The sequence below is a fragment of the Anomalospiza imberbis genome, chromosome 17 (assembly GCF_031753505.1).
Source record: "Anomalospiza imberbis isolate Cuckoo-Finch-1a 21T00152 chromosome 17, ASM3175350v1, whole genome shotgun sequence".
Classification (NCBI taxonomy): Eukaryota; Metazoa; Chordata; class Aves; order Passeriformes; family Viduidae; genus Anomalospiza; species Anomalospiza imberbis.
In genome coordinates this window covers 115,391-137,528 of record NC_089697.1, presented here as the reverse complement: position 1 = coordinate 137,528, position 22,138 = coordinate 115,391, and the positions used below count along the sequence as shown (strand labels likewise).

The window sequence follows — 22,138 nt, the reverse complement described above, 5'->3', positions numbered from 1 at the left end:
GAGCCTGACAACTGTCACAAAGGCCATGGAATGTTGGGAGTTGGAGCCTGACAACTGTCACAAAGGCCATGGAATGTTGGGGGTTGGAGCCCAAGAACTGTCACAAAGGCCATGGAATGTTGGGGCTTAGACCCTGGCGACAACCAACAGCTCCTGGCTATTGGGGTTTGGACCCTGGAGCTGTCAACAGCTCATGAGCTTTGGGGCTTGGACTTTGCAAAGGCCAAGGGCACGTGGATTGTGTGCTATTGACCCTGCAAAGGCCAAGAACCTTTGGATATTGGGGTTTAGACCCTGCAAAGGCCAAGGGCCTTTGGATATTGGGGTTTACACCCTGCAAAGGCCAAGAACCTTTGGATATTGGGGTTTACACCCTGCAAAGGCCAAGGGCCTTTGGATATTGGGGTTTAGACCCTGCAAAGGCCAAGGGCCTTTGGTCATTGCTGTTTACTCTCTGCTCGTGCCAAGGGGAGGATGGAGACCCGGCGGGTGAGTGAGAAAGCCACTGCTCTCCTTGTGCCAAGCCCAGCAGGGACCTGGGAGAGCCTGGACTGGGCCTCGGGGAACAGTTCCCTTTGGCAATAGCAAGGGATTAACAGTTGGCTGTTCCGGAGCTGGCAGCAGCTTTGGTGCTCACTGTGGGGACAGGTGTGGGAGGGAATGGGTGGCTCCTGGCCATCCCAGAGCACAGCCACATCTCCTCCTCCATCCTTGTCCCACTGGAGGCTGTGGGCACAAACAAGGGAGCAGCTTTTCATTGCCTTCCCCTCACCCAAATTACAGCACAGCCTCAGTGCTTCCCAGAGTCCAGAATGAGTTTCTCCCAGACATCTCTGAAATGATCCCTAGTGGCCCAGAGGAGGTCACAAGCATGATAGGAAGATGCTCCAAGGGCTGGAGCACCAGTGGCAAGGGAAAAGGATGCAAGAGTTGGGGTTGTCCAGCCTGGAGAAGGTTCCAGGGTGACCTTAGAGCCCCTTCCAATGCATGAAAGGGCTGCATGAGAGCTGGAGATGGACTTAAGCCAGAGGCCTGCAGGGACAGGACAAATGACAAAAGCTTCCCACCAAGACAGGGCAGGGATGGATGGGATATTGGGAGGGAGTTCTGCCCTCTTAGGGTGCTGAGGCCCTGGCACCCAGGCTTGAGGTTTCCCAGAGAAGCTGTGGCTGCCCCTGGATCCCTGGGAGTGTTCAAGGCCAGACTGGCTGGGGCTCTGGGCAACTCCCCTTCTGGTGCTCTTAGAAGTGATGAAACACCTTCCAGCATGTTCATTTCTGCTGCTGTCAAACTACTGGGCTGAAAATATTCCCAAGGAGGGGAGGAAGAGCTCAGCTGGAATTGCTGTGCTCTGGGACAGGCTGGGAGGCACTCAGAGGCGACTGCCTCAGGGGCAGCCATGCAGTCTGAGTGTGCTCTTCCCCGTGCTCTTGCAGGGAGCTCGAGGGCTTTCTCAGCAGGGACGTTCCTCCGGAGCCCCTGAGGTGAGTAAAGTGTGCTGAGCTGGCTGGCATTTTGAAACTGGTTCTCCATGAATGGACGCTGGTTCTTGTGGGATCAGAAAAGAGGTATCTCAGTGCTGCTTTGGAATGGGAACAGAACACCTGACTAACAGCTGGATGTGGGCTTTCAGGCGCTGGTAGGCGACAGTGACAGCATGGCCAATTCCATCATCTGCACCGACAATCCTGGGAATATCCTCTCAACTCTGACATCCACTGATGAACAGCATCCTTTTGAATTGGTTCGGGAAGCTACAGAGAACTGGGGGCGCATGCAGCGGCATTTTGATCAAATGGAGGAGAGAACCCAGAGGATCAGAAGCCGCTGCCAGCTGATAGACTCTCTGCTAGAAGAAATCAGTAGGTGAGTCTTTCCTCCTCCTCCTCCTCCTCCTCCTGCATTCCAGAAACAATCTGCTTCCAGGCCGGGGAGTTCAGAGGAGTCCCTGGTGAAGAAGTCACCTGCCTACCATGTGTAGTCCTCAGTGTGGCCCTCGAGCATCGTCCTGTCTGGTTTTTCCATGCTCTACTGTGACTCCCAAGGCTGTCTGGGAGCTGCAGAGCCATGTTGGAATAGGAGACTCCTTCTCGCCGTGCTGCTTCCCTGAATTCTGTTCTTTAAGTGCCCCTGCCCAGCCATAGCTTCTCACTGAAAGAAGGCAGCCTCTGGAGGATTTTCCTGGGAGGGAAAGAGCAAGGTCTTCCTTAGCCCACTGCCCCCAGCTCCATCCTGGAGAGCTGAAAATGGCATTGCTGACTCTTCAGGCCTCTTGATTCTTCTGACTGAGCCTTGTCTCTGCAGTGACTGTTCAAACCTTGAGAAGTCCAGGGAAATGCTGCTGCAATGCACTGGAATCCCGGAGCCAGGAGCCTTGTGTCTGCATCTGAAGAACACCAAGCAGCGGAAGGAAGCATCAGCCCAGGCCGAACAGGCAGAGCAGCAGGACAGGATGGAGGTTGGTTTTGGAAATGAGACTGGTTTTCCCTTGAAAACTCATCTTGCCCCTTCTTGTACACTGGAGGACTTGGCTGCACTCGAGGGAGAAGACCCATTGTTGCAGAGCGAGCTGGAAGTCAAGAGGCAGTCATTGGAGGAATTGCAGCTTCAGAGGGATCTGCTGCAGCAGGAGAGGGATGATGTTAGCACGGCTCTGAACACCTTATTGCTCGGCAGCACCTGTGGGAGGGGGAGTTGTGGCAGCCAGATCAGCCCAGATGCTGTTGCTGGCAGGAGAAGACGGGCACACTGCTGTGCACACCTGGCTCAAGACGGCACATGCGTTTATGAGCCAGGGATATGCGTGTTCATCAGCAAAGTGTTGCATGCTTCTGCAAAATGTGTTGCTTTGGGCAGCCACAGAGCCTCTAAAACGGGGATCGGAGCTGGGGAAGGGTCTGGAGCACAGGTGTGACCAGGAGCAGCTGAGGGAGCTGGGGGGGCTCAGCCTGGAGAAAAGGAGGCTCAGGGGGCACCTTCTTGCCTTCTACAGCTCTCTGTGACAGGAAGCTGCAGCCAGGTGAGGGTCAGGCTCTGCTCCCAGGGAACAAGGGACAGGACAAGAGGAAACAGCCCCAAGCTGTGCCAGAGGAGGTTTAGATTGGGTGTTACAGGATAGCTGCAAGAGAAGGCTTTGTTTCTGATGATCTCTGTCAGACAGTCTCAGTTCTGGGGAATGTGATAGGTTGGGCAAATGCACAGCAGACGTTCTGATTTGGCCACATCAGGCAGGCGTCCACAAGTCACAAAATGTCTGCTCAGCACAAGAGCCATTTCCCGGCGAGGCATCCTCTCCTTGCAGAGAGCTGCGTAGAATATGTGAGGAGGAGAAACTTAGACGACAGTTTTGTTGTGGCAGGGGGAAATCCTGTATATTTCCCCTTGATTCAGCAAGCAAATTTGTTTTCACAAATCTTCCTGAAAATGTCCAGCAATGAAATATATCCAGATAATAATTGTGTTTCCCAAGTGGCAGTTGCAGAAGATGCAGTATTTTTGGGTGACAACACGGAGTTTGGAGTGGGGATGTTTGTTGGGAAGGAGCTGTCTGGTCCCAGGCAAGCCAGCAGGGCCTGACACAGCACTTCCAAGGTAACAGTGCCAGAGGCTTTTGGCAGCCCCGGCTATCAGAGCTGCATAGGGCAGATGCTGTGAAACTTTGAGCCCAGAGCACAGGTGCTCCTTGTCCTCTGGCTGCCTGCGAGGTGCCACTGGCTGGCTCTGCACAGGCCTCCCGAGGAAGGGCTCGAGCTGTACCTTGTCCCACTTCCAGGTTTCCCAGGAGCAAGATTCATCGAGCTGCTCTCTGGAGCAGCTGAGCCCAGAATCCTCTGGCCAAGGGCACGCACTGGCCCAGGTGTGCCGAGAGCAGGAGCTGCTGGGCCAGAAGGCTGACCTTGAGGGCCGACTGGCAGCCATGGAGTGGCTCCAACAAGACCTTTCCAGGCAGCTGGAGGAGACCAGGTAAAGGCAGGGAGCAGAACCTTTTCAGATCTATTTACATTCCATGGACAGAATATGGAAGAGTCCCAAGAACAAAAATATGCCCCAATGTGAAGGTTCTTTTTCTGACACCTAAAGCCGGCAAAGCTCTCTTGGGCTCCTGTTTGTGCTGCCGAGCACACTCCTGTGGGAAGTCCAAAGCAATCCACCCAGCCCTGAACTGAGTAGTAGGTAAACCATGCAGATGCTGAGTGAAACCTCAGGTTTCTCTTGGCTTTGGTTTCTTCTTCTGGGCATTGAACGTCCCTCATTCCTTACCAAGTAGCCTGACATGATCCTGATCTTCAGAACTGAAGCTTCGTCTTCAGCATTCCAGGCTCCGACCTTGGCACGTTGGGGGTAGCACACTGCCATTCAGGGGGAAGCCAGAGGCTCCTGCTGAAAATCTTGAGGGCTTTCTGCTTCCAAGCACACTCTTGAGAAGTGTGGGACAGGCCCTAGAGCTGGCTGGAGAGCAGCAGGGAAAGCTCTTTGGAATTCTCAACAGCCTCTGGGGATTCTTGCTGATTGTTGATGGGCACCCAGCTGCCAAACCTGCCAACCTCCCTTTGGATGGTCCCTCTCTCTCTGTAAAGAAGGACAAGTGCCTCGGGCTACTGCCTGCTTGGCCCGCAACACTAAAATAAAGGTGGCAAGTCTACTCCATGACCATGCAAGAGTTTAAACTGCAGTCTCTGCATTCAGGTAGTTGTTGTTCAGACAAAAGGGTGTCCTGAGTTTTTACAAGTGCTGCTGTGACCATGAGATTTTACTGTGTCACGCAAAGTAGCTCTGAAGCCACATAAATACAGGGTGTCTGGAAGATGATGGACCTTTATGTCCATTATCAAGAGCATTAAAAAGTCAGCAGTCAGCAAGGACAAGAGTCTGTTGTGTCCCCCTGCAGAGCAGCTTGGAAGTGCTGATGAGAGAAGGGCTGTGAGCAGGGGCTGGGCTTTTGCTCGTCGCCCCAGCCTGTTTGGACACAGCTAGCCAGTGTCATAGGTCAGGATCAGCAACTGAAGGTTTGGCTGTTGAGGCCAAGTTGGGCTGGGCTGTCTGTGCTATGCCAGGCCATAGGGAAGGCCTGGGCAGTCCCTCAGAGGGCCCTGCTCTGCCGTTGAGATGGCACAAATGTGCCTTGTCTGAGCGAGTTTCCATGTGACCCATTTCCCATACTCAGGTGTGGGGATCTTGAGCCACGTCGTCCTGGAATACCCGGCTGTGGGTGTCTGGAGCAAGCAACTCATGTCTCTCCGTATGTGCAACTCGTAGGTCAGCAAAGGAGAGCCTGGAATCCAGGCTGAGTGCTGCTCAGCAGCAGATATCTCAGCTGCAGATGACCAGGAACTATGTGGAGGAAGAGCTGGAAGCTGAGCTGCAGGAAGCTTACAGTGAAATTCAGGATGCGCAGAGGAGGCACAAGGAAGAGCTACACGGCCTCAAAGAGGAAATGAATCTGCTCCTTGAGCAGAGGGAGGCTCTACAAAAGCAGGTGAGTGAAACAGCACTGGCACGGCAGCCATGCAGCGAGGGGTCTGTGGCCTTCTTGCTTTTCCATGGCAGAGCAGCAGCTGGTGGGGTGATCCCTGGGGCTGTCTCGGGCTCTGGGGGCTCCATGGCAGCTGCTCTGTAGGACACACAGTGCTCTGCTGAATCTCAGCTGCTGCTCTGGACAGCTGGGCTAGTCCTCTGGGCTGTTGGCCAGCAACCATCAGCATGGATTCCTGCTGGCCTCTCCTTGCCAGCCTTGGTTTGGGAGGTGCTTTTTCAGGTGCCCTTGGTGGTGGGCCACTTAGAGACTAAAACAAGTTGTCCATATCCAGTGTGAATCTGGTGCTCTCAGGACAGGGAGAAATGAAAAGTTGTCCTTTGCCTTTCCTCTCAGCCTGTGCTGTGGCTGACAGTGACAAGCTGTGGCTGCAGCCCCTGACTGCTTTGTTCCCTTTGACTGGAGGTGGGAGAGTTGACATCTCAGCTGGCAGCCTCCCGAGAGTCCCGGGAAACGACTGTCCAGAGAGCCCAGCAAGAGGTGAGGGAGGCCCAGGAAGAGTCCAGGCAGAAGCTGTTGGAGGTTGAGCACGTCCAGAAGATCCTGGAGGAGGCAGAAAATCAGAACAAGGAGCTGCAAGTGCATCTGGAGTCCTTGGAGAAGGAAAGGAATCGCTGGGAAGAAGTGGCTCAGCAAAATTCAGAATTGCAGGCTTCGGTGGATGTCCTAGAGAGTGAAAAAGCCAGGTAAATGAAAGCCTGTGGGACTCTGCATTGTGGTGAATGGATTCCCTCTTTGCCCTCTTTGCACCTGCCAGGGGCTCTGGCAGCATTTCCTAAATGGCAGATTCTGAACTCTCCGTGCAGACACTTCTCCTTGTCTGGATGTTGTCTTTCATTTTCTTTACTTTTAAGACTTCAAACAGAGTTTTTCTGCAGAGAAAGGATTTGGGGGTAGCTCTTTCCCTCTAGGGGGTATTGTGTTTTTAGGTGGGTGTGTTGACACTGCCCGAGCTGCATTGTGAGGAGCTGGATACATCCATCAGCTCCACCTTGGGTCCTGTAACTTGAAGCCTTTGAGATCTGCATCAGCCTGGTATCTCATGCTTTTTGTTGACATAAGACGTGTTAAACCCATGATTTTTTGTCTAAGCCAGACAAAAAGAATCGCAGAATGGGTAAGGTTGGAGGCACCACAGTGGCTCATCTAGTCCCACCTCCCTGCTCACGCAGGGTCATCCCAGGGCACATGGAAGAGGATTGCATCTAGATCGTTCTGGAATGTCTCCAGAGCTGGCGATTCCACAGCCTCTCTGGACAATCTGTTCAGGGCTCGGTCTCTGCACAGGAAAGAATTTCTTCCTCTTGTCCAGGTGGAACTGCCTGGGCATCAGTCCCTGCCCGTTCCTCTGGTGCCATTGCTGGGCCCCAGGGAGCAGAGCCTGGGCCCTGCTCTGACCCTCCCTGCACACAGGGACACCCAGGGCTGAGGGCCCCTCTCTGACTGGGGCTGCTCTCCAGGCTGAGCAGCCCCAGCTCCCTCAGCCTTTCCTGGGCACCGAGATGCTCCAGGCCCTTGCTCAGCTGCGCAGCCTCCGCTGGCCCCGCTCCGGGAGCTCCCTGTGCCTGCTGTGCTGAGGAGCCAGAGCTGGACACAGCACTCCAGATGTGCCTCACAGGGCTGAGCAGAGGGACTGAATCCCCTGCCTGACCTGCTGGCAATGCTGTTCCCAGTGCTTTCCAGGATCCCAGTGGCCCCTTGGCCACAAGAACACACTGCTGGCTTGTGGAGCGTTTCTTGTCCACCAGGACCCCCAGGTCCTTCTCCACAAAGCTGCTGCCCAGCAGGTTGGCCCCAGCCTGTACAGGTGCCTGGGGCTGTTCCTCCCCAGGTGCAGGACCCTGCCTTGGCCCTTGCTGGATTTCTGAAGGTTCCTCTGCCCATCCCCAGCCTGCTGAGATCCCTCTGAGGGGATGCACAGTGACCCTGCTGGGGAGAGATCGACCCCCTCATCCAAGTCATTGATGAGCAAGTTCAACAATAGTGTGCCCAGGAGTGAGCCCTGGGGGACACCACTAATGACAGGCCTCTAACGAGCCCCTGTGCCACTAATTGCAGTCCACTCCTCCAGCCACCAATGTCTGAGTTTCCCAAGGAGGATGTTGTGAGAGACTGTGTCAAAAGCCTTGCTGAAATCAAGGTAGACAATGTCCACTGCTCTCCCTTTGTCCACCCAGGTAGATGTTTCATTGTAGAAGGCAATCAGGTTGGTCAGGCATGATTTATCTTTAGTGTATCCGTGCTTACCATTCCTGATCACCTTTTTGTCCTTCCATGTGGGGAAGAGGGGACCTCCAACATGAGGTACTCCATCACCTTTCCAGGGATTGAGGTGATTCTGACAGGCCCATAGTTCTCTGGGTCCTCCTCCATGCCCTTTCTGAAGAGCAGAATGACATTTGCTTTCTTCCAGCCCACGGGCACCTCTCCTGATCTCCATGACCTTTCAAAGATAATGGGGAGTGGCCTCCCTCTGGTGTCCACAAGCTCCCTCAGCACTCATGGACACATCCTGTCAGGGCCTAAGGACTTGTGGATGTCGAGTTTGCCCAGGCATTCACTAACCCAGGCCTCCTTGAAAGGACAGTCTTGCTAAGGTGTCGCTGCAGGCCCCCAGCCGGGTAATAATTAGCATTGACTCCATGATTGCAGAAGGCTGATCAATTGCTTTATTATATCATCTTACACTATACTATACTATGAAGAAATTCAGTAACCTTTACAGCCAGTCCGATACAGCTTTGACCTAATTGGTCAATCAATCCAACCATCCAGTGTCCAATTAAGAAATCACCCTTTGGTAAACAAATCTCCATGACACATTCCACATGCGCACAACAGCAGGTGCAACAAGTGGAGATAAGAATTGTTTCTCATTCTTTTCTCTGATCTTCTCACAGCCTTCCCTGGGAAAATGCCTGGGAAAGTCTGTGCCTGCTCTCTGTGGCCAGAGAGCTGCTGCCACACTAAGGGATAGTCTTCCTTCCAACATTCCTTTAGCCTGGTCTCCTGGGCCAGAGATCCCCGAGGGCTGGTCTTAACCAGTACAGACTGATTCAAAGAAAGGCACTCAGGAACTCTGCCTTCTCTGCATCCTCTGTTACCAGGGTCTCCCCTCCATTTAGGAACAGACAGAGACACATCATCCTTGGTTTTCCTTTTGTAACTGATGTATTTTAAAAAGCTCTTCTTGATGTCCTTGATGTCCTTGCCCAGATTTAATTCCAAGGTGGTCCTTGGTCTTCTTTGTCTCATTTCTAATTACTCCAACAATCTCACTATACTCATTTTAAGTGGCCTGAGCCTGCTTCCATCTCCTCTGTACTTCCTGCGTGTGCTTGAGGAACGACAAGAGTTCTTTGCTTATCCACTCAGGTCTCTTGCCCCCTTTGCCCAGTTTCTTGCTCACTAGGATGTATTGTTGTGGAGCCTGGAGGAAGTGATCCTTCAGTATCAGCTTGGATCCCTTTACCTTGCAAGGCCTGTTCTCATGTGCTTCTTTCAAGAAGGTCCCTGGAGAGACTAAAGTTAGCTCTCAAGAGGTCTGTGGTTGTAATCTTGCTTGCTACCCTGCTTTTTCCTCACCCCCAGCTGAAGTCCACAATCTCATTCATAGGCAGTGCAGCCAAGGCTGACCTCAGGCTCACATCTCCAACAAGGCCTTCCCTGATTGTTAGGGTAACGTTGAGCAGCATGCTGTTCCTTGTGGGATCCTCCACTGCCTGTGTCAGCAAGTTGTCATCAGTGCTTTCCAGGAACATTCTGCACTGTGTTGCTTCTCTAGCTGACGGCAGGGAAGCTAAAGTCCCCCACAAGAACCAGGTCCTGTGACTTTGAGCTTGCTTTATGTTGCCTGTAGAAAGCCTTATCTACTTCTCCTCCTGTTTAGCTGGCCTCTAGCAAGCACCCACAGCAATGTCACCCTTACTTGTCTGTCCTTTTATTCTGACCCATAAGCTCTGGACTCACTCATCATCTACCCCAGACTAAGCTTGACACATTCCAAATGTTGCCTGACATAGTGGTCAACTCCATCAGTTGAGTTGGAGTTGACCAACTCTGAGGCACTCAAGGGATTTGAATGTCTCTCATGGCCATCTGTTGCCTTGTTCTACAGGCTGACTCTGTCTCTGGAAGAAAAGGATCTGAGCCTCAGAACCCTGGAAGAAAACAACCTGGCCCAGATCAGTCAGGTGTCTCAGCTTCGTTCTGCCCTTACCCAGGCTGAGGAGCTCCACGCAGAGCACAGAAGAGAAATGCAGGAGCTCAACACCCAGGTAAGCTGTGCAGTGGCATCCTCTTCTCCAGGGACACACAACAGCACCTTTGCCTTGGAGGCCCCAACCTCTTTCCCCTCCCAGCAGCACGCACAGCTGCCGTCTTCTGCCCGGGGCTGCTGCTGCACCCTGAGGCCGAGGCTGGATCTGCTGTCTGCTGCCCAAGTTTTGCACCGTTCTCTCCCGGCTCCCAGCAGGAAATCTGGGAGGGGAGCAGCAGCAGACTCCTCTGGAGCCTCTGTGTCCCTCAGTTAGCAGTGTTGTCCCAGACAGAGTTGGTGCCTGTGCCGGGCACTGAGCAATGTGGGGACACAGAGGTGGCTATGGCAGGCTGGGCAGGGCACTTCCAGCGCAGCCATCTCAGCTGCTGTTCAGAGCTGCAGCCTCAAGGATGCCCATTGCCTCCCTTTCCCTCTTTTCTCTACATTGGTCTCCTTTGGGATCCTTGCTTTTCTGCCTTTTGGTTTTGGCATGGTTTTTGCCTGAAATCATTTCTTCTTTGCTGCTCTCCCTGCGGCCCACTCTGCAGCCTCAGGAGCAGCCCTGTCCCTGAGGCTCTGTGCATCCATCTTCCAGATGCAGGCCATGCTGCTGGCAGAGATAGAGCAGACAGCTCACCAGGCAACTCAAGAGAAGCAGCTGCTGGAGGCTGAGGTGTCTGAGCTGCGTGTGAGGCTCCAGAGCTCTGAGGAAAGAGCAGAGGCCATGGCCCTACAGTGTAAGGACATGGAGCTGGAGCTGAGGAAGACACAGGCTCAGAGGGACCATCTCAGAGCCCACAATCAGGAGCTGCTGAAACAGCTGGAGAAAAAAGAGCAAGGTACAGCTTCTCCTCTCCCACCCACTGCCCCATCCTGCCTCACCTGCAGGGATCTTGCTGATGGCTCGCAGAGGAAAAGTGCCCAGAGATGGCAGAGGGGAAAAACAACCAGCAGGAGATTTATCCATCCAAGTGCCAGTGAAAGTTTTTTCTTGAGAAAGATGCTGTGGCTGGCAGTGCCATCCAGCTGTGCCATGGCTGATCCCGTGCACAGCTGGAGCCTTCCAGGTGCCGTGTCTGTGCTGAGGAGCTGTAGGAGGATGCCTCAGCTCGATTCCCCCAAACTCCAGGCCCTGCCAGAGCCTCCAGGCTACTGGCCTCTCTGGAGCAGAGCTGCACAGGCATCCCCTCTCCTTTGTCTCTCTTGGATTGCTCACTCTGCACAAGGCCAAGAGCAAACACCCTTTCCTGTCCCTCTGAACCTTGCCCCTTTCATTCCTGCTTTTTTCTCTGCCTGCAAATTTCCTTCATTTCTGTCAGCTTTGGAGCCCTTGTGGGCTCAGGGCCTGGCAAACTCAGGCAGGCAGAGAAGACACTGCTGTTGTCTCTGCAGGATGCACATCAGTTTGCCTTTGCTTTGCTTTTCCCCTTCTCCTTTCTCCTGTTCCTTCCCCCTCCCTGCTGCAGATTTGTGGGAGGCAGCAGTCAAGCACACCTCTCGAGAAACTGCCCTGGAGAAAGAGGCCTGTGAAAGGCAGGAAGAGGCTGTGACTCTTCGTCAGGAGGTGGCATCTCTGCAGAGGAAATTGGAGAGCCTGCAGAAGGAAAGGATGGATGTGCTGGTGAGATTGGCAGATGCCACAAAGGGCCATTTCCTAGCTGTGTTTGCACATTCAGTTAATAGTTCTAAGGAGCACCTTTTTCCAGTTAAACTTCTCCAACTGCATTCTTCTGAATAAGGAGGAGAAGATGTTGTAGTCATGTCAAAGCCAGTTAATGCTGAGCCTGCTGATTTTCCTCCATGCTGGGCTTCTGTGCCCTAGAAGCTTTAGTCCTCAATGTCCACACTGCCTCTATGGACATTGCATGCTTTGGGGAATTCCTCGTGTCCAAACCCATGTCCAGATTCCTAAATATCTGGATCTGGAAGGAGGGGTGAGAAGACCAAGTTTGCTGTGAATAGAAAGGTGTTTGGCCTTGGCCATCTGAGAGCAGCCAGTGGGGAGAGAAGAGAGGAAAGCCAAGTGCTGATCCACACCAGGACGTGTGCCTGCAAGGGGAGAAGTCGTCCTGAGTGGCAGCAGAGGATGACAGAGGGATCTGGCCATTGCTGCTCCAAGAGAGGGCAGTGGGGCTCTCGGGGATGGAGCCATGGAAACTCTACACAGCAGAGCTGGAAAACCACTGCTGTCAGCCCAAGCCCAGGGAAGGAAATGCTGGCGGTGTTTGCTCTTCCCTTCCTCCCTAATGGAGAGCACATCCTCGTGGCACTGCCTAAATCCTGCTTAGCATGGACTTGAAATCCTGGCTGCAGTTCTGGCAGCTCCTCCCCAGAGGAGCACTGGAGTGGGACTGCAAGAGCTTGGGGAAGGGCAGAAAGGAAGCTGGGACAGGCTGAGGGAAGGAGCAGAATCAAGGGGGGAACCCAGCAAAGGTCTGCAGCATCCCGAGGGGCAGAGAGAGAGGGGCAGCCAGTGCCTGCCCCCGCAGCAGGAGTCCAGATCTGGTCTGAAAAGCAAACCGAGGGGGCGAATGAGTGACCCTTTTTCTCCCTGTTTTGGCAGCATGGACAGGAATTGAACCAGCAGCACATGGGAGATGTGGAAGAGAAGAATGAAATGCACGCAGCTGAGTTAAGAAATCATAAGGAAAATACTCAAGAATGGGAAGTGGAGAGAGAAGGCGAGCAGGAAGAGTTGGAGCATGGGGCGGCTTCTTTGAAGAAATGGAGAGAGAACACCCAAGTACTGAGTGATGCACTGAAGAAAAGTGAAATTGCCAAAGGGTCTCTGATGAAAGACTTGTACATCCTGATGGGGAAGTCTGGTATCCAGGAAGGCACTGGCATTGACCTTCAGTCCACTCCAGGCTCCCTGAATTATTCCAGTGCTGTTTCCCATGAGGAGGTGGGTCTCTATCCCTGTCAGTCCAGGCCTGCTTGGGTAAAGCAGCCCGGGCTGCAGCAGGCAGCCTTGTCTGTCTGCCTGGCTCCAGCCAGAGACCATTGACTGCCAGATTGTTTCCTGGCTCGCCCAGAAAGACTGCTCCAGCTCTGGAGCTTACTGTTCCAATCTGCTCCAGGCCAAAAGCTAGGCATGGGGAGCTGCTTTTCCTGTGCCCATGCAACACATGGGGGTTTGGATTTGGTGTGGGAAGTAATGGAGCAGGTGAGCAGAGGGATGGACTAAACTGAGTGATGGACTAAAGTGGACCAATGGCTGAAAATCAGCTGCACTCCTGGTGCTTAGAGTAAATGGTATTGCCAGTTGTAGAAGATGCAGTATTTTTGGGTGACAACACGGAGTTTGGAGTAGGGATGTTTGTTGGGAAGGAGCTGTCTGGTCCCAGGCAAGCCAGTAGAGCCTGACACAGCACTTCCAAGGTAACAGTGCCAGAGGCTTTTGGCAGCCCCGGCTATCAGAGCTGCATAGGGCAGATGCTGTGAAACTTTGAGCCCAGAGCACAGGTGCTCCTTGTCCTCTGGCTGCCTGCGAGGTGCCACTGGCTGGCTCTGCACAGGCCTCCCGAGGAAGGGCTCGAGCTGTACCTTGTCCCACTTCCAGGTTTCCCAGGAGCAAGATTCATCGAGCTGCTCTCTGGAGCAGCTGGGCCCGGAATCCTCTGGCCAAGGGCACGCACTGGCCCAGGTGTGCCGAGAGCAGGAGCTGCTGGGCCAGAAGGCTGACCTTGAGGGCCGACTGGCAGCCATGGAGTGGCTCCAACAAGACCTTTCCAGGCAGCTGGAGGAGACCAGGTAAAGGCAGGAAGCAGAACTTTTTGTGGTATTTTATTATTCCCTTGTAAAAATATGGAAGAGTCTCAAGAAGAAAAATATGCCCTGATGTGAAGGTTATTTTTCTGACACCTAAAGCCAGCAAAGCTCTCGTGAGCCTTGGGCTCCTGTTTGTGCTGCCAAGCACACTCCTGTGGGAAGTCCAAAGCAATCCACCCAGCCCTGAACTGAGTAGTAGGTAAACCATGCAGATGCTGAGTGAAACCTCAGGTTTCTCTTGGCTTTGGTTTCTTCTTCTGGGCATTGAACGTCCCTCATTCCTTAGCAAGTAGCTTGACATGATCCTGATCTTCAGAACTGAAGCTTCGTCTTCAGCATTCCAGGCTCCGACCTTGGCACGTTGGGGGTAGCACACTGCCATTCAGGGGGAAGCCAGAGGCTCCTGCTGAAAATCTTGAGGGCTTTCTGCTTCCAAGCACACTCTTGAGAAGTGTGGGACAGGCCCTAGAGCTGGCTGGAGAGCAGCAGGGAAAGCTCTTTGGAATTCTCAACAGCCTCTGGGGATTCTTGCTGATTGTTGATGGGCACCCAGCTGCCAAACCTGCCAACCTCCCTTTGGATGGTCCCTCTCTCTCTGTAAAGAAGGACAAGTGCCTCGGGCTACTGCCTGCTTGGCCCGCAACACTAAAATAAAGGTGGCAAGTCTACTCCATGACCTTGCAAGAGTTTAAACTGCAGTCCCTGCATTCAGGTAGTTGTTGTTCAGACAAAAGGGTGTCCTGATTTTTTACAAGTGCTGCTATGAGATGACCATGAGATTTTACTGTGTCACGCAAAGTAGTTCTGAAGCCACATAAATACAGGGTGTCTGGAAGATGATGGACCTTTATGTCCATTATCAAGAGCATTAAAAAGTCAGCAGTCAGCAAGGACAAGAGTCTGTTGTGTCCCCCTGCAGAGCAGCTTGGAAGTGCTGATGAGAGAAGGGCTGTGAGCAGGGGCTGGGCTTTTGCTCATCATCCCAGCCTGTTTGGACACAGCTAGCCAGTGTCATAGGTCAGGATCAGCAACTGAAGGTTTGGCTGTTGAGGCCAAGTTGGGCTGGGCTGTCTGTGCTGTGCCAGGCCATAGGGAAGGCCTGGGCAGTCCCTCAGAGGGCCCTGCTCTGCTGTTGAGATGGCACAAATGTGCCTTGCCTGGGCGAATTTCCACGTGACCCATTTCCCATACTCAGGTGTGGGGATCTTGAGCCACGTCGTCCTGGAATACCCGGCTGTGGGTGTCTGGAGCAAGCAACTCATGTCTCTCCGTATGTGCAACTCGTAGGTCAGCAAAGGAGAGCCTGGAATCCAGGCTGAGTGCTGCTCAGCAGCAGATATCTCAGCTGGAGACCACCAGGAACCATCTGGAGGCTCAAGTGCTCACAGTCACACAGGCCAAGGAGGTGATAGAAGGTGAGAACCTCGTGTGCTTTGTTTGTGGTGCTGCCCCTGCCTAGAGAACTAAGCACCCTGTAAAGCTGCCTCTGTCCACAGAGCTTCTGAGGAGTGGTGGGGCTGGTGGCACTGAAAGGGCCTGAGGTCAGTAAAGTCAGTAAAGACTCTGACTCTTGCTGTTGGTCGTGTTTGTAGGAGAAGTGAAGTGCCTGCAAGATGAGCTGGAAGCAGAGAGATCTCTCAGGAGGCAGGAACGGGAAGACACAGCTCAACAGCTCCTGCAGGCAGAGCAGCAGCATCATGAAAGCCTCAGGCTTCAGGGAACTGCTCAGCAACTGGAAATAAAGAAGCTCCTGCAAGACCTGGTAGGGGACAGTACACTTCTGGAGTGTCCAAGCCAGCCCTGTGGGTTGGTTTAGCACAAGCAGAGCCTGAGGGTGTGAAAGGGCAGCAATCCTCTGCCAAGGCCTCCCGCTGCTGGGCCGGGCAGCAGAGGCAGCAGCTTGGACTTGGAGGTGCCTGAGAGCCCCCAGGATGGTGCTGGGACAGTAAATGCAGCCACAGCTTCAGTGAGGGCGTAAGAGGAGTTCCAGAGCAGGTTGGGCAGTGCCCACCCAAAGCGTGGCAGCCCAGGGCAGGATTGTCCCTGAGTCCCACCTGCCACGGAGCAGATGCCAGCGTGGAGCACTTGCCGGCATGGAGCAGATGCCAACAGTGCTGCTGGCTGCAGGCGTGGGAACTCGGTTCCTTTCTTGCTGTGCTTCCATGGTGGACAGAGGGATTAGCTTTGGGCTGGAAGCAAAGGGAACAGGCCCCTTGTCCCTGGTCCTTCAGTCCTTGTGACTGGGGTGTCAGGGAAGGGAAGGTGACACCTCCTTTTCTGAGCACTTGGACTCGACGCTTGGGAAGGTCTTTGCCAACAGAAGAGATTCCACGAGTCTGTGATTCTTGCACCTGCTGAGCCTCCTTTTGAATTCCATGACAGGACACGGTTTCTGGAGTGCTGTTGTCTTTTCCGGTTGGGGGTTGTGGGAGGGATGAAGCTTCACCTTTTTCAGCAGGGAGCTTGCCTGGGACTTCATCTTGCAAATTTCTCCTCCCCTCCTCAGGCAAGTGAGCGCGAAAGGCACCGTGCAGAGATGCAGGAGACGCTGGAGCAATGGGAAAAAGAGAAGGCAGAGAGAGAGCAGGAGCACAAGAAGGTGCTGTTTGAGATGAGGCAGAAAGATGCCACCCTGCTGGCCCAACAAGAAGAACTAAGGAGATTTGAAAATGCCAAGCGACAGGTAATGACTGAGAGAGGAGAACTGGTGTGATTTTTTGCAAGGCTGGAGCTGTGGGAGATGGCAGGACATGGGGCTGTGTGGAGCATGCCCTCCGTGTCTTCTACATTGAACTGGGGGAGGTGAAAGCTGAACGGGGCTGTCTTTGGGACCAGCAATGAGCCCTCTCATAGGAAGCCAGGCAGAAACATCAGCTATCAGCTGAGATCTTTGTGCTGCTCTTGTGCTCTGTTGTTCTAAGATGTACCTCAGGGTACCTTCGCTGTTCTCTTTCCGCTCCCCTTTTGGTGTGTACTGGTAGGTGTTCACAGCCAAAGTGAGTTTGTAGCTCTTTTCTTATGTGGGAACAGGGAGGGTGCAGCAGGAACACTGACAAGAGAAAAATCTTTTTAAAGACTTGCCTGGAGTATTTCTGAACAGTAACCCAGAGATGTCTTCTGGGCTGTGTTTTAAGTCACTTCCTGGGAAGCTGTGTTGGCCCCGGGGCAGGCAGTGGCCCAGGGGAGCAGCAGCCGAGTGCTGTGAGAGCACGTGAGCCCATCAGTCTTTGCCTCTGCCACACGGATGCTGCAGGAGAAGTGTGAAGCCCTCTGCTCTTTCCTTCGGTGCAGGTGCTGCTGGAAGAGCAGAAGGAGAAGAGTGCTTTATCAGAGGCACTGCTCCAGACTCAGGGGGAGCTCAGCCGAGCCCACCAGCAGGTCCAGCAGCTCAGGCAGGAGGTGAAAGAGCTGCAAGAGAAGGGGCAGGTAAGTGTGAGTAGGCAGGCAACAGAGGGCAGGGCAGGGACAAGGGCACAAAAGGCAGCTCCTGGGACTGAGGAGGCAAGGGCTGCCTCAGGCCCTGGGAGCACAGAGCCTGGTAAGCTCCAGAGCTCAGCCCCAGGAAGGAAGGCTTGCAGTGGAAGCAGAGCTGGCTAGAGAAGCCAAAAGAAGCAGCTGAAGGAATGGGATTTTGAGGCAGCACGTGGAACAAGCTGAGCCTGAGGGCAGGTCCCAGGAAGTTGCTCTGCATTTTGTTGCCAGACCATCAAGGCAAATCTGCAAGCTGAGCTGCAGGAAGCTCACAGTGAAGTCCAGGCAGTGCAGAGGAGGCACAAGGAAGAGCTACACGGCCTCAAAGAGGAAATGAATCTGCTCCTTGAGCAGAGGGAGGCTCTACAAAAGCAGGTGAGTGAAACAGCACTGGCATGGCAGCCATGCAGCGAGGGGTCTGTGGCCTTCTTGCTTTTCCATGGCAGAGCAGCAGCTGGTGGGGTGATCCCTGGGGCTGTCTCGGGCTCTGGGGGCTCCATGGCAGCTGCTCTGCAGGACACACAGTGCTCTGCTGAAGTTCAGCTGCTGCTCTGGACAGCTGGGCTAGTCCTCTGGGCTGTTGGCCAGCAACCATCAGCATGGATTCCTGCTGGCCTCTCCTTGCCAGCCTTGGTTTGGGAGGTGCTTTTTCAGGTGCCCTTGTTGGTGGGCCACTTAGAGACTAAAACAAGTTGTCCATATCCAGTGTGAATCTGGTGCTCTCAGGACAGGGAGAAATGGAAAGTTGTCCTTTGCCTTTCCTCTCAGCCTGTGCTGTGGCTGACAGTGACAAGCTGTGGCTGCAGCCCCTGACTGCTTTGTTCCCTTTGACTGGAGGTGGGAGAGTTGACATCTCAGCTGGCAGCCTCCCGAGAGTCCCAGGAAACGACTGTCCAGAGAGCCCAGCAAGAGGTGAGGGAGGCCCAGGAAGAGTCCAGGCAGAAGCTGTTGGAGGTTGAACACGTCCAGAAGATCGTGGAGGAGGCAGAAAATCTGAACAAGGAGCTGCAAGTGCATCTGGAGTCCTTGGAGAAGGAAAGGAATCACTGGGAAGAAGTGGCTCAGCAAAATTCAGAATTGCAGGCTTCGGTGGATGTCCTAGAGAGTGAAAAAGCCAGGTAAATGAAAGCCTGTGGGACTCTGCATTGTGGTGAATGGATTCCCTCTTTGCCCTCTTTGCACCTGCCAGGGGCTCTGGCAGCATTTCCTAAGTGGCAGATTCTGAACTCTCCGTGCAGACACTTCTCCTTGTCTGGATGTTGTCTTTCATTTTCTTTACTTTTAAGACTTCAAACAGAGTTTTTCTGCAGAGAAAGGATTTGGGGGTAGCTCTTTCCCTCTAGGGGGTATTGTGTTTTTAGGTGGGTGTGTTGACACTGCCCGAGCTGCATTGTAAGGAGCTGGATACATCCATCAGCTCCACCTTGGGTCCTGTAACTTGAAGCCTCTGGGATGTGGATCAGCCTGGCCTCTGATGCTTTTTCTGGGCAGAACCATCTGAAGGCCCTGATTGCTGATCTAGGCCAGATTGCCCTCGGAGGCAGCCCAGCAACAAGAGTGGCTCTGTTGCATGGTTCCTCATAAAATGTGCCCCGGTGCCTGGAGGGCGTCTTCATTGCAAGACTTTGTTAGGTTTGTATTCACATTCCCACCTCAAAAAGAAGGTAGGGCATGTAGGCAGGAACTCCCTGTTCTTTCAGGGCCAAAAGCAGAGTAGGCACATGCTGGGCTTTGACTGCAGGGAGAACAAACAGCCAAGTTGTTTAGACAGACCTCATCAGACAGAGGAGTTTTTCCCTGAGGTGCTGCAAGTCCTGAGAGTTTATAAAATCTGATACCGTGTAGCAATGAGTTGCTTGCTTCCCTTCTAGGCTGATAGTGTCTCTGGAGGAGAAGAACCAGTGCCTCAGAACTCTGGAAAAACAGAACCTGCTGCTGAACTATCAGGTGTCTCAGTATCACTCTGCTCTTCAGCAGGCAGAGCAGCTCTCTTCTCACCGCGCTGGACAACTGCGGGAGCTCAACACCCAGGTAAGCTGTGCAGTGGCATCCTCTTCTCCAGGGACACACAACAGCACCTTTGCCTTGGAGGCCCCAACCTCTTTCCCCTCCCAGCAGCACGCACAGCTGCCGTCTTCTGCCCGGGGCTGCTGCTGCACCCTGAGGCCGAGGCTGGATCTGCTGTCTGCTGCCCAAGTTTTGCACTGTTCTCTCCCGGCTCCCAGCAGGAAATCTGGGAGGGGAGCAGCAGCAGACTCCTCTGGAGCCTCTGTGTCCCTCAGTTAGCAGTGTTGTCCCAGACAGAGTTTGTGCCTGTGCCGGGCACTGAACAATGTGGGGACACAGAGGTGGCTATGGCAGGCTGGGCAGGGCACTTCCAGCGCAGCCATCTCAGCTGCTGTTCAGAGCTGCAGCCTCAAGGATGCCCATTGCCTCCCTTTCCCTCTTTTCTCTACATTGGTCTCCTTTGGAATCCTTGCTTTTCTGCCTTTTGGTTTTGGCATGGTTTTTGCCTGAAATCATTTCTTCTTTGCTGCTCTCCCTGCGGCCCACTCTGCAGCCTCAGGAGCAGCCCTGTCCCTGAGGCTCTGTGCATCCATCTTCCAGATCCAGGCCCTGCAGGACACAGTGCTGCAGATGGAGGCTTCCCAAACAAATCGAAAGAAGCAGCTGCTGCAGACGTTTGAGGAGTCTCGAGCAGGAGAATGGGCTTTGAGGGACTCTGCGGATGTGCTGGAGGCTGAGGTGTCTGAGCTGCGTGTGAGGCTCCAGAGCTCTGAGGAAAGAGCAGAGGCCATGGCCCTACAGTGTAAGGACATGGAGCTGGAGCTGAGGAAGACACAGGCTCAGAGGGACCATCTCAGAGCCCACAATCAGGAGCTGCTGAAACAGCTGGAGCAAAGTGAGCAAGGTACAGCTTCTCCTCTCCCACCCACTGCCCCATCCTGCCTCACCTGCAGGGATCTTGCTGATGGCTCGCAGAGGAAAAGTGCCCAGAGATGGCAGAGGGGAAAAACAACCAGCAGGAGATTTATCCATCCAAGTGCCAGTGAAAGTTTTTTCTTGAGAAAGATGCTGTGGCTGGCAGTGCCATCCGGCCGTGCCATGGCTGATCCCGTGCACAGCTGGAGCCTTCCAGGTGCCGTGTCTGTGCTGAGGAGCTGTAGGAGGATGCCTCAGCTCGATTCCCCCAAACTCCATGCCCTGCCAGAGCCTCCAGGCTACTGGCCTCTCTGGAGCAGGGCTGCACAGGCATCCCCTCTCCTTTGTCTCTCTTGGATTGCTCACTCTGCACAAGGCCAAGAGCAAACACCCTTTCCTGTCCCTCTGAACCTTGCCCCTTTCATTCCTGCTTTTTTCTCTGCCTGCAAATTTCCTTCATTTCTGTCAGCTTTGGAGCCCTTGTGGGCTCAGGGCCTGACAAACTCAGCCAGGCAGAGAAGACACTGCTGTTGTCTCTGCAGGATGCACATCAGTTTGCCTTTGCTTTGCTTTTCCCCTTCTCCTTTCTCCTGTTCCTTCCCCCTCCCTGCTGCAGATTTGTGGGAGGCAGCAGTCAAGCACACCTCTCGAGAAACTGCCCTGGAGAAAGAGGCCTGTGAAAGGCAGGAAGAGGCTGTGACTCTTCGTCAGGAGGTGGCATCTCTGCAGAGGAAATTGGAGAGCCTGCAGAAGGAAAGGATGGATGTGATGGTGAGATTGGCAGATGCCACAAAGGGCCATTTCCTAGCTGTGTTTGCACATTCAGTTAATAGTTCTAAGGAGCACCTTTTTCCAGTTAAACTTCTCCAACTGCATTCTTCTGAATAAGGAGGAGAAGATGTTGTAGTCATGTCAAAGCCAGTTAATGCTGAGCCTGCTGATTTTCCTCCATGCTGGGCTTCTGTGCCCTAGAAGCTTTAGTCCTCAATGTCCACACTGCCTCTATGGACATTGCATGCTTTGGGGAATTCCTCATGTCCAAACCCACGTCCAGATTCCTAAATATCTGGATCTGGAAGGAGGGGTGAGAAGACCAAGTTTGCTGTGAATAGAAAGGTGTTTGGCCTTGGCCCTCTGAGAGCAGCCAGTGGGGAGAGAAGAGAGGAAAGCCAAGTGCTGATCCACACCAGGACGTGTGCCTGCAAGGGGAGAACTCGTCCTGAGTGGCAGCAGAGGATGACAGAGGGATCTGGCCATTGCTGCTCCAAGAGAGGGCAGTGGGGCTCTCGGGGATGGAGCCATGGAAACTCTACACAGCAGAGCTGGAAAACCACTGCTGTCAGCCCAAGCCCAGGGAAGGAAATGCTGGCGGTGTTTGCTCTTCCCTTCCTCCCTGATGGAGAGCACATCCTCGTGGCACTGCCTAAATCCTGCTTAGCATGGACTTGAAATCCTGGCTGCAGTTCTGGCAGCTCCTCCCCAGAGGAGCACTGGAGTGGGGCTGCAAGAGCTTGGGGAAGGGCAGAAAGGAAGCTGGGACAGGCTGAGGGAAGGAGCAGAATCAAGGGGGGAAGACCAGCAAAGGTCTGCAGCATCCCGAGGGGCAGAGAGAGAGGGGCAGCCAGTGCCTGCCACTGCAGCAGGAGTCCAGATCTGGTCTGAAAAGCAAACCGAGGGGGTGAATGAGTGACCCTTTTTCTCCCTGTTTTGGCAGCATGGACAGGAATTGAACCAGCAGCACATGGGAGATGTGGAAGAGAAGAATGAAATGCATGCACCTGTGATGGAAAGTCACCAGGAAAGGACACAACTGGACACTGAAAAGGAAACCAAGCAGGAAGAGTTGGAGCATGGGACTGCTACTTTGAAGGAAAGAGGGAGCGCTGTGCATGCTGCACTGACCAAGTGTAAAATTGCCAAAGGGTCTCTGCAGAAACACTTCACCTTCCTGAAGGGAAAGATGTGTCTCCAGGCAGGCACTGACATTGACCTTAAGTCCACTCCAGGGTCCCTGAATTATTCCAGTGCTGTTTCCCATGAGGAGGTGGGTCTCTATCCCTGTCAGTCCAGGCCTGCTTGGGTAAAGCAGCCCGGGCTGCAGCAGGCAGCCTTGTCTGTCTGCCTGGCTCCAGCCAGAGACCATTGACTGCCAGATTGTTTCCTGGTTCACCCAGAAGGACTGA

At 53.8% G+C, this 22,138-nt stretch overlaps 1 protein-coding gene across 1 annotated transcript; it reads left to right on the top strand.

The window, feature by feature from the left end:
* Positions 1–474: 474 nt before the first annotated feature.
* Positions 475–22,138, top strand: LOC137484397 (centrosome-associated protein CEP250-like). Its single transcript, XM_068208271.1, has 24 exons — positions 475–489; positions 1,437–1,484; positions 1,634–1,866; positions 2,305–2,458; positions 3,773–3,963; positions 5,257–5,476; positions 5,939–6,219; positions 9,651–9,810; positions 10,387–10,630; positions 11,258–11,412; positions 12,355–12,696; positions 13,354–13,544; positions 14,850–14,977; positions 15,155–15,324; positions 16,069–16,245; positions 16,544–16,558; positions 16,854–16,988; positions 17,265–17,408; positions 17,871–18,151; positions 18,905–19,064; positions 19,641–19,944; positions 20,572–20,726; positions 21,670–21,999; positions 22,088–22,138. The coding sequence occupies exons 1-24, from the start codon at positions 475–477 to the stop codon at positions 22,136–22,138; spliced, it is 4,284 nt and encodes a 1,427-aa protein (XP_068064372.1).